The 12,317-nt window shown below is 35.7% G+C and overlaps 1 protein-coding gene across 1 annotated transcript in view; it reads right to left on the bottom strand.

Annotated features, from left to right (window-relative positions):
• NAALADL2 (N-acetylated alpha-linked acidic dipeptidase like 2) overlaps window positions 1-12,317 on the bottom strand; it is a 244,835-nt gene that overhangs the window by 104,252 nt on the left and 128,266 nt on the right. Inside the window, exon 6 of the mRNA XM_065640342.1 lies at window positions 6,580-6,723. Within this exon, the coding sequence (XP_065496414.1) occupies window positions 6,580-6,723 (144 nt within the window). The remainder of the gene's footprint in view (window positions 1-6,579; window positions 6,724-12,317) is intronic.

The following is a 12,317-nucleotide window of genomic DNA, read 5'->3' as shown; positions in this document are numbered from 1 at the left end:
CAATCTTTATAGGTTTTTCTCATCTGATCCTTTGCCCGGGTCAATTTTTCAATAATATTCACAAAATTATACCTGGTTCACATTGCACTATTCTTCTGGAGAAAACTCCCTATGCTAAATGAGATGGGAAAAGTTAGATAGTTACTGATCACTTTGCCAGCATAGCCTTTGGTGACACCTTTGTGAATTTATGTCAGCAGAAGACAGCTCTTGCTGGCTTAGCTGGTATCGACTAAGGAAATGGTGTAAATACATCGGCAGGAAAATTCCAAGACCTGCCAATATATGACACTTGCCAGTATTGCTATACCAGTTGAGACAGGATAAAGCCAGAGAAAAGTAAATGTCTGAGGTAAAAGAGATTAGAAAAAATAATTGTCCTTTGCTGAGAATGACTGTTATTCCTTCTGTCCCCCGGGTGGGACAGACCAACCACACTAACTCCTGCAGTTTGTGGCACTGGAAACAAAATAACTACAGGGAGCTGCCGATAACTTTTAAATGTTTCGTTTGCATTATAATGGGCTGCATTAACATTCATCTCATCTGAAAGGTCATAACTTCTATGTAAGTAAAGTGGAAATGTCTTCAACTGTTTTAAGTTAAATGCTCCCAACTGTCTGACAATACCCAGGGTGTCACCCAAGACCTTCAGGGAGGTTCTCTGGCCTCCAGGGTCCTGCACAACCCCACGGCAGACCTGTGTTTGAAAGCATCTTTGAGCCAGAATTCCTTCAATGTCCATATCCCAGCTGCCACAGACCAAAATTAAAACATTCCACGGATCATTTTGTTCTCTATCTTCCAGGCTATTATCCTCCCACAGATGTATTTCTAACAGTTTGTTTCCCAAGATGGGCGGAACAAGCAAGTGGGGAGTTTACGGCAACATGTAAAATAATACATCTCTACGATACTGTTCTTCAAGGTTCATTTGCCGGTACTTCATCTGGTAAATTTGCTTTAAAATTCTCTTAAAACAAAATCCAATATATTTTCATTCACTAGTCTTCATAGATATTTGAAAGAAAGCAAATCAGCTGCTAGGGTCTTTCTTTGTTTCAAAAAAAAATGTACTAGCAATATTTTTCTACTTTATACTCAGACAGAACCTTCTCTGTTATCAATAGATGTGTCCTCTACGTGACGACTCTGGTTTTGCTAGAACACCACAGTAAAAAAAAATGCGAGTCAAGCACAGTCAATTAAAAATAAACCACACCACACTATTTTGCAATAATCAATCACAGCAACTTCATATTTTGATCTGTTGTGCATATGTTGGGGTTTCAGTCATAATTAACTTTCCCCTCCTGAAGGACATTACTGTAAGGTTTATTCACACTATGTGGTGATAAATTGTGTTTGTTCTATAAATCTATAGGTATTATTCTAGAATTCTTAAAAAATATTTCATTAAAAAAATATTAATTCAAAGGGTTCCCAGCACTGTACTGTCACCTATGTTCTTTTTTTGGTCTTTTAAAGCAATGTGAAAACAGCTCATGCCGTCCATGTTGATAAAACAGTTCAAATTTAATCCATACTATGCAAGTTACTTCTTGCTGTGGTTTCTCACCACAACCATTCTAGAATTGTAGAATCACAGAATTGTTCTGGTTGGAAAAGACCTTCCCAAGCCAAAACTGACCTCCTTTCTTTTCCTAACCTTACAATACTTTAGATATATGTTTCCTTAGGCCTCACTTCAGACAAAAATAACATAAATCCTTTTGAAGGCAACTGACTTAATTGTTTTTCCTTAATCAACATCAGCTATCCAGTCTTCAACTGTCAATAAAGAAACAGAAAATTAACTTCTGGCAATACGCACATTCTGGAATCAGATATTTGAGTTAATAGCCATGAAACACAGTAGTCAGATTACAGTGACTTGGGCTTAAAGGCTTAGTCTACCAGATGAAAAGGCTGAAAGCACTCTTCAGAGTATACAGCAGAAGTGAAATTTAATCCCCTTTAAACAATTCGGACAACAAACCTCTATTCCTAATGCTGTCTTTTAAAGATCTTGACAAAGTTCTCTCTTTTTTTTCCTGTAGTCTCTAGAAAACTATGAGGAGAGTTTAGCTTAACATTATTTGAGATACACTTTGAGTTTACGTAAGCCAAAAGCTACTTCTGAAATAGAAAAACAGAAAAGTATTTATTGCCAATATTTTTATTTATTCATTGAATTGAACTATGTGAATTGTCTCATACCAAATGACTACCTTCTCCTCTCACAACTACATAGTTATTTTTAGAAATTCATGGTTATTTCCTACTCATTTGATTGACAATTTTAGAACTACAACTCGCAGCCTGAAAAATGATTTATGTTCTATTTCTTTTTTTGCGTTTAACCTTATCCCAAGCTCATACCAACACAGAGGAGTATAAGTTATAGCCCCGTTTTCAAACACGTTGGTTAAATTCTTGAATCTTGATCATACTAAACACCTATGATCAGACATTTTTCTGAGCATTTCTTTGAGTACTGGGTTTTAAAAAGCATCATTACAGACTCAGGTTTGAAAATTGAACTCATTTGACATGATGTTTGCTACTCATATACGAAAATTGCCCTACATGCACATTTAACTCCAGAGTAGAAGCATGTACTAACAGAATTCATGCATTTTGATGACATAGTTCTTGGATCATAAAACCAGAAGTTATTTGAGAAGACTGCAGAAACAAGGTACATTGAATAACTTCAAGCAACCAAGTTTTTAACATGAATACAATTCCTGCTGAAATCAACATAAAACACACCTGAATAAAAACCTTACCTTATGCTCAAATAACTCCACTGCTAACTTTTTGAGCACACACTACCAAGTTTTTCAAACACCCCTGAAGGCTAAAGATTTTTTAAATAATGAAAACTACAGTTTTCGTAAGTTATTTGCTGCAAGACTTTAAATAATATCAAATACCACAGAACATGATGATACAGTAAGAACTGCACTCAGTGTAGAAACACCATAAGCTATTTACATAGAACGAATAATTAAATATGTCATAGATTTCTTATATTCTATTGGTGATACTGTGCAGAATAATATGGACTGGTACATAATATTTGGAATATCCTGCTAAATATACCAATACTATAAGTATACATTAAAACATATGTAACAGCAGATTTTGCTGTCATTTGAAACAAATGCTTCATTTTCATTAGCCATTTTCCAGAAAAAATGAGTAACATTCCATACTACTACTGCCATACCAGTCTGCCTAGTTAATCGGCTTTTGAAATCTTATTGGACTGTGAAAAATATGTTTTAGTTAGTTCTCAGTATTTCATCATGTCAACTTAAGTGCAAAACCTTATCTACTCCATATTTTACATCAGTTTTCAATTAAGTTCAAATATGGGACTTTAAATGAAGAAATGTAAACATCATAAGCATTTATGTAACGATATAACTTTTATACCAAAAATACTATACGCAACATAACTTACTTCCAAAAGCAAATAAACTTATAAAATAGTACATATTTAATGATTTACATATTATCTCTGAAAAAAATCTTGTGCAACAGTATCAAACTGGATAAGAAAAAATGAATAATGAATCTATGAAAAATGTACAGTATTGTTGAATTATAAAATTATTTGTGCAGGAATATGTCAAAACTGCTAGACAGATGTCCCTGTAACAAAATCCTTAAGCAAAACATGATCTAGATTCAGTCTCTTTGAAATCTATTATCCATAATTTTTTTCCCTACTAGATTTTCATTTGATTAACCAACTATGTTGGGTACTAAAAATATACTCTCATTTTTAAATGGATATTCATGGGCCATGACTCCTCAAGCCCAGTCTTGTATGGTCATTAATGATAAAAAAAAGTTTGTAAATTAATATTCCACTAGATAGAATTACTATAAATACTCAAGAGGTTCATTGAAAAGGGATGATTTGCACCTGACTGAAATCTACCAACTGGCAGATAACTTAAGGAAGAAACTTTACTGCAACACTGCAAGGCAGCTTTCTTCATTTATATTTATAGGGGTGCTTTAGTTTTACAATAATCTTCACAATGTTGTAGCAAATATCTTAGCAATATCCTGTGAAAAAAAAAAAGAAAGCTTCAGAATGCACAGCTTCTCTATAAAACATCACTCTTAAATTCCTCCTAATTGCCCATTTTTTTGGAAAAAGTTCACAGGAGCGCAGAGTTTCAGATTAATGAGGATCAACAATGATGCACCGCACTACAGAAAAAGCAAAATTAATTACTAACTTCACCTAAAACAAAGGTAATAACTAACTTCAATTCTCACTATTCACTTTGTAGGTTCTAAATGTTCAATATATCTCAGATGTTTCTCTCCATATCCTCCCACTCTCTCTGTCACATTATGTCTCTTGAAAACTGCAAAGCTAAGGGAAAAAAGAGGCAATGTGAGAAAACTATATATAAATGTTTAATCATTACTGATGAATCTGCTGTTCAGCTTTTTGAAACATACTGATGGCAGAATGATGATCATTTTATTCTAACAAATTTTAAGCCAACCAATCATCTGAATTGCTCATTCACCTCTTTTGGCAGATAAGTGATGAGCTCCACGTCAGAAGTGAAAACTCTCTCTTAAGGTTCTTCAGATCAACAGGAAGACTGCAAATTCAGCCTTCACTGTTCTCATATGCATTGCTCTGTTCAGCATTTTCTCTTTATCTATTAATATTATTATTAAATAGACAAGATTTGTTATCATGATACCAGTCTTTTATCTCTTCCATTAAGGCTGCTACTGAACACTGCAGCACACTATGCTCCAGCACATCTATAGTTTCACCACTATTTCAAGGCAAATTATATAATACTGCATTATAGAATTATGCAAGACTACTTATAGGCCCTACTTGCTCAATACATTAGAAACTTCCAAAAAAAAAAATCTCACATAGATTACTGCAGTTCAGAAACTTTCCATGAAATCAAACACAAGCTGTTGTGTTCACCCATAGTAAGCCAGATGTGAATTGGCTTTTACTAGTTTGCTAGCTTGGAATATTCTTTCTTTCCAGAAATATTCCACCACACAGAATTCTTGGCTTCTCAGGGAAATAAAACAAGACATGCCACACCTGGCACAGAAAAAGTAGAACAAGCAACTCTTTAGGTGATTCTGTCCTGCAGCTTCCACGCAAAGCTTTTTGAGAAAGAGACACAGTGCAGCCTTTTATCTTTCCAAAATGAATGTGACTTGCCAGCCCAAATTCATGCTTTCCTTTAGGCACTTCAGCTGTTGACAATTCCTGCAATCCTAGCAAGCTTCACACATCCTATCTGGAATGGTTCAGCACTTGTTCCTTCCACATCGACCTTTTCCCATTTACACAGTCGTTGTCTACTGGTTGTGGAGAAGATCAGTTCATCTTTAAAATTTTAATATCCAGTCAGCCATGCATGGAAAGCAATAGTCCTGCCTAACCACAACAGCTTAAGCCATGAAGCATGAGATCTTTCTGCTTTATTTTAGTATGTAGAACTACAAATGCTAACACAAGTCAAAGTTAATCAACCTTTTTTATGACTTGTATTTTATTCCTATTCCACAATAACTTTCCAAAAGCAATAAATAAGTGATACAGCACATACAGGATGGTACAACGCTTGCCCTTAAAATTTGCTTTTGCTGTTCTCATCACTGTACTTAGCACAGGATACAGTGGTTAACTTAATTTGCCTCCCCTTTCCAGGGCCACTGCTTCAAATCAATTCATTTAAACAGGCATTATAAGAAAATATACCATTTTTTCTGCCCCCTTTTTTTTTTTCTGTTGAAAGTTAGACGACTAGAAAACAAAAATCAAAACAGAATTACTGTTTAAACATGCATCACATCTAGAACATTATCTGGAAGGCATTCCTTCCTTCATTGAAACATTGTGTAGTATCTTGGCTAGAAGGCTGTATTCTCACTTTTTCCCCCCACATCAGCAGTAAGTTGTTCAAGTAAGAATCTGTATGACTTTGCTAACGGCATTATCTCAGAAAAGAAACTCTGAATGCATTCTTTCATTACATCTAGCCCTACTCAAGGTATTTTGTTCTTATCACTATGACCATTTTCCTGGTGAAACTTGGAAGAAAAGGTGCCTGAAGGTTCAGACAACAATACATTGTTTATTCTACAGCAGGTATAAACTAAGGAACACAGAAAGACATATCATTGTTTAGAATTATAGTATTATTACGCCAGAGGCAGAAAAAAGAAACAGAATAACTTTGATAGCGCTACTGGTGCCTTAATGTTAAAATCACGTTCTTAGTAGTACGACAAGGCCTAAGAAACCATACTGCAGCACTAACAAAATCTCCTTAGTGATGGTATCTAGATAGAGGCTGCCTTCTCCCCACCCCCCCCGCCCCCAAAACTTCATTCTAACAGATTATGGGAGCATAATTTTTAGATCCTTCATAGTCTCTTCTAGAAAGCAGCTAAGCAAAACATAATTAGTGAAACCTCTTATATAGCTATAGAATACAGATTTAGAGTCCTTGAAAAACATTTCATAGTTAGATGAAAAGATTACTTTAAAAGCATTACCTGCAGCTGGCATTTGGAGGGGTATACACCTATCTTTTTGGACAGTGTCCTCAGGTAAGGAAACAAGTTTTTTGGCAAGCAATGCAGAAATAGGTTGTACTAACAGTGTTGTGAGGTTCGGTCGATTTTGTCTGTAGCTTCCATCTTAAATGACAGAAAGAAAACAGCAATTTAGTAAATGAAAATTAGAAAATTTCTCTTCTCTATCAACAAAACGAAAGAAGCAAATGTCTACAATACAGCTTAAAACAACTTATTTAGATAAGCAGTGGTTATTTTTTACTTACCTTACTGAAAAAAAAAATCCCTTCAAGAATATGTGCCACAAAATTACATGCACATATTATGGCTTTTGGGGCAACGGTTCCATAAGAAACTGTCAATGGGTCCGAGCAGATATTAGATTGTGTGTGATTTAAACACAACAAATTAAATTGGTGTGTAGTTAAAGAAATCAGAGAAAAATAGAATTACTGATCAGCAGTAACTTTCAAATTCAAGTAAGAACTGAACACAGACTTACAGGGAAGAGCAGACATTTAAACAGCCTGAAATCGTGTGTGTCTGTCTGCACTGAATGATGCTACTACTCATAAGGCTGTTTGCTTTGGTAGGGATGCCAAAATGTTTAAATGCTACAGAAGTAGTGCTACCAAAACTGTTTGAGGGGCGAGATATCGCACAAACAAGGTTTTGTGAGAACTTTGACAAGAAGCACACCAGACAGGATGCACGTTGATGAAATACTGGCATCTTGATGAGATGTGGTTCTTTGCATATACCAAAAAGCCTGGAAATCTGAATATACATCTTCCTCTTTTAAAGAATACAATCTGATCATCTCATTGACTCAAAGTCGGGTCAATGCAGATAAGGTGACTATAGGTTATTTTATAAATGCAGGGGTTTTTCTGTGATCCAAGGTTGAAGGCTCAGCTGAACGAAGTCTAGAATAATAGTGTACTGAACAGACATGTCAAGTGGAGGAAGGTACAGACCAGAAAGCACCAGAATACTTCATTTACAATTTTAAGATCTTAAGAAGAAACCTCACAATATCGGCACATTCATACACATTTTAATATCTCCCTTTAACTGAAAATTGTGAGTTTCCATACACATGACTGTCTAACATGTACGCATGGGAATGAGATTTCTGATGAGATAATGAGATATTTTGGGAGACCAACTGACAAAACTGGAAAAAAAAAGCAAACTCTGCACATGGAAATGCTTTGAAGCACTTCACGACAAAATGCTCATCTGTTTTTCTCAACTATTTCAGCTGCCCTAATAAAGCCATCACCTCTTCCCATGGAAAGCAAGACTATTCTTGCAGACAAAAAGCCCACAATGGAAAAGGAGTGAAGATTCATAGCATGGGGCAGAAAACAGCTCCAGAGCAATCTCCAAAACTCTAAAAGCCTTCACTGACTAATTTCCAAAATTACAACTAGAGGTTCAGAATTCAATGCTTCCCTCTTGAGACCTCTATGAAACAAATGCCGCATTTTCCATGTTGACATGGAGGCTCTTCACAACCAGAAAGCATCCTTTACATTGTGTGTGACTACAATCACAAAGGGAAGAAGCTATCAGAAATCAGCAGCACGCATTCTAATAAATGTCTATAAAACTGCTATCAGGAGCATTGGTACTGAACCACAATATAAAAAAAAATTAATCCACATGTATCCCCCTTTTGTTTTTATTTTTGTGCTAGAAGCTGTCGAGACTTCTTACAGTATGCCCTCAATCGTAATGCAAAAATTGACCAAGGCTATAACATTTAAATGTGGGAAAAACAAACAAACAAAAAACCACAAACCCAAATCTGTTGTTCAGCTTTAATACACGGTGGAAGTGTCTTCAGTCTCATTTTGAAAGCATTAGACAAAATGTTAAGTGGAAAGGTGAAACTGGTTTGAAACATGGTAATTTAGAAAAAGTTTGGTTTGATCAAAGTTGGGCAGGATTGAAAATCCTTCAAAGCTGTTACTTCAGTGAACTGATGGTAAAAATGAGTTTGCTCAAGCTTTGAGGGTCTGTTTCTGGAATCAAAAAGCATCCTAGAATGTCCATCAGAGGTGTGTAACTGAGACATTATCTTCTGTCTATTGTTTGTCAATCTGCAGATTACTACAGGAGCAATGAAGCTCAACATGTTGCAGATGAAAACCATCTCTGCTTTCTCCATTTATCCACAACCTGAGCTTCACACCTGAATAAACTGTGAAAGATCAACTTTCAAGAACAATTTACAGGAGAAAACCTCCAATGCTCGAAAAGGAATCATTTCACAATGTAAGATGGAGTTTGATGTATGGGAAAAAAAAAAAATTAAAATACAGAAAGGAGGAGTTAAGTTACCTGGAAGAAAAATAGGAGGAATTCATAAAGACTTGCCTTGGCAGGTGGTAGACTCTCTAGAACTGAAATATTTTTAAAGAAAAGATTAAACATGGATATGGTTGATCCCTCCTCCCTGAGGCAAGGTGCTAGACTAGATGTCCTCTTGATGTATTTTCCAGGCCCAATTGATATTTGATTCTCTAGGAACTGAACTTCCAAAACTATTTACTAAAAAGCAGTATTGGAACTAATTTTAAAAAATGCTTTGAGAAAAAAACATGTAAGAGTTCCTTTTCCCCCTGCCAGCCATTTATTAGTTGCCATGAGAGTGCCTTGTTCAGGAGACTGAGGAACCTACCTGCACATCACGATCAGGGTTCGAAAGTGAAAGATTCAAGACCAGTCTCTCCATTAAAACACAGTTCACACTGAAAAATCTGGAGATTTCCAGGGCTGCTACTTAAAGCACAATCATTCAGTTTTTCAATACTCATGGGCTTGGTCCTGTACAGTGCAGTGAAACTTCATAAAGAAACCAAGGTACTGAAAGGACTTGGGGAGGTTCTTGCTCTTTCCCTGCTGGATGCCAGACTCCTTGGAACACACTGTGCTTTCAGGATCTGTGAGCACAACAAATGCTTTGAGAATAATTTAAATTTTAGATTTTGCTTGTAATGAAATTTAGTTTTACAGCATGAAAATCCTCTTAGAAACGTAATTCCTTTCTTTATGCAAGTCCAACAATTTAACTGTGCCAGGCCCAAAACTGCTATTAATTTAAGAAAGACTCTAGAGAACATACTGGAATGCAAGAAGAAAAATATGCTAATCAATTATGAAGTTAATTTTAGTAGCACAAAAAGAGGCAATTTCTAGAAAGCTTCTGCATAGAAAGTGAGAGCTACATTCCTACGTTTGCAGTGACTATGTTTTGTGTTTTCTTTTTCAATGCAAGCACAAATCTTGAGCATCAGTTTCCGTACCGCTCAGTCTGGGATACACAGTTATAACCTGGCGTTTCATAATGTTCTATCATTTAACTTACTGGTTTTAGTAAAATGTTCTGAGATTTCTGAAAAGTTTTTACTGGGAGAATTTAAGAGTGATACTTGTGTACCATATGCCACTCAGTTCTGGGTTAAAGTACAATTTTACCACCATTTCAATGACTTTTGTCAGGGCTGAAAAATCAGAGTATATGAAACAGAAGTGAATCAAAACGTCAGACTTCCCTAGTCAAAATGCTATTACTTTATCCACAGCTTCTTCAGTATTATCCAATAGGCTTTTATTTATTTTTCTCTACAAACGTTTGTGCTATAAGAATCAACTTTCTGCACATTTTTATTTAAATTCCGGATTCAGAGAAAGATTGGACAGAATATTGTATTTCATTGTTATCTGTGTATTAAAGTCACCTTCTGCCAGGATCTGATAAAACAAAAAGTTAATATATAAAACTGTCTAAAAAGTTTATTGATAAAATTCATTGAAATAATTCCTTCTACGACCTGAAACACTGTTTTAATGATGTCCTCCCTAAAATATGGAAAAAAGTAGTGTCTGACTGAACACTGAACCATAATTGTACATATCCACATCTTTGACTTTCTGCTGCATTAATAATAGAACAGTATTAGTTTTGAAATATCTGAAGTGAACGGCTCATTAATTTTTCACCTTAAGCTTAATAGAAATTTGACAAACAGTTTTATGCTGAGAAGAGACACTCCAAGCAGGACTTTACAGCACACTATGAGAATAAATTAGAGCGTAAAAGACAGAATAAAGTGCGTTTGGTCAAATAAGATGGTTGTGTCATTCAATTGCCTGAAGTAAACTGTTAGTTCAATGCATTTCTGTGAAAGAGGTATTCTTTCATTTGTGCATTCTCAGTGTATCTTCTGCACTGCCCTTTGTCAACACTTGATCTTCTATTAACCACGACAAAAACAAAGATTTATAAACTGATACATCATAGACACTTATATCATTTGTGCTTTAAACCTGTATGCAGCTTGCTGATACATTCAGTAGCTGTGAGGCTTCCATTTGCTCTCATGAAGCCAGTTACAATTATTTCTTTATAATTCCCTGCAAAATCAGGTTATCTGTGTTTTTTCTGACTTACGTCTAAACCACACGCCAAAATTGAAAGGGACTGTGTGGTGCCTACTACAGGCAGACTCCATCAGTCAACTGGTGGCTCTAGGTACCGAAACCACATCCCTACTGTCAACCATCATAATTCTGATATGCAGCAGCTATTTTGTCACATCTTCAGCTACAGCTGCTTACAATACTGTCCATGAGCAGCATTTTTCAGACATGACTCTTTCTCAAAAAGCAGCCTTCAGTTAAGCCTTCATACCTTCAATTAACACTGCTAGACAAGGCTTGCACTGTCGTATTGGTGCATTATACATCAAGATTAATTTCTTTTTTTTGCTGCTGTTTCTGCACATTGCATTTCCAATGAATAGTTCCACAAAGTAACAGCTTTTCCTGACAAATCCTACTGACTTCCTATATACTTTTCAATCACACTATTAGTATGAGGATAGTCACACTCATATGAAATTGCAGGTTCAAGCAGATTCTTAGAATACAGGTCTCGTCTAACCTCTAATATAAAATGTACCCATCTGCTACACCTCACAGTCACTGATGTATTTTTTTCCTTCCTAAACTCTCTTTTTGAACATGGGAAGAAAAATAAACTGATTGTGGCTGTCACTTCTTGCTGTAAATGGTTACAGTGAGAATGTTGATGCAGAAAAAATGAAGCTGTTCTCTAAGCACTTATGAACAGGAAATTCTGGGAAAGCCCCACACCTGCTCAAGTGTTTGGACTTTGAAAGTCAGATACATGTTTTTCTGCATATGAAGTCAAATGGAGAGCTCTTCTTCCATCTCTCTAAAGCAAAGAAAATAATGTTCCACGGAAACTGGTATTCTTAGTTACATGGACTAAAAACAGTGCTGATCACCCTACGGTGCTTAAAATGGAAGTCAGAATGGATTTTATTAATGGGAAAGAGAAGACCACAGCTTCAGACTTAGAGAGTATCTTGGGAGCTATAAGCTAAAAATATCAGCAAGGATAATAAAAATAACTGGTACAGAAAAATGTTACTGAAGAAAAGAGGAGAACCTGGAGCAGATGCCTATGGAACAGAAGTGGTAACAAGCATTTTGCTCCTATATCTTTATTCAGTTCTCTATGAACTATTCACCAGAATTACAGTGTGGAACATATGTCAATTTTGAAGTACTTTGCTTCAGTAGCCACTGGTAGTAATATAGAGCAAAAGGAAAACATTTGCTTCTCTTTTGTAAAAAAAAGATCTTTGAAGTTCTGCAACCAGGGATTTTAACAGCAGTCC

This window comes from Caloenas nicobarica, chromosome 8, assembly GCF_036013445.1.
Source record: "Caloenas nicobarica isolate bCalNic1 chromosome 8, bCalNic1.hap1, whole genome shotgun sequence".
NCBI lineage: Eukaryota > Metazoa > Chordata > Aves > Columbiformes > Columbidae > Caloenas > Caloenas nicobarica.
Note: the sequence above shows the minus strand (reverse complement) of the source record. Positions and strands in the feature narration are given on the sequence as shown.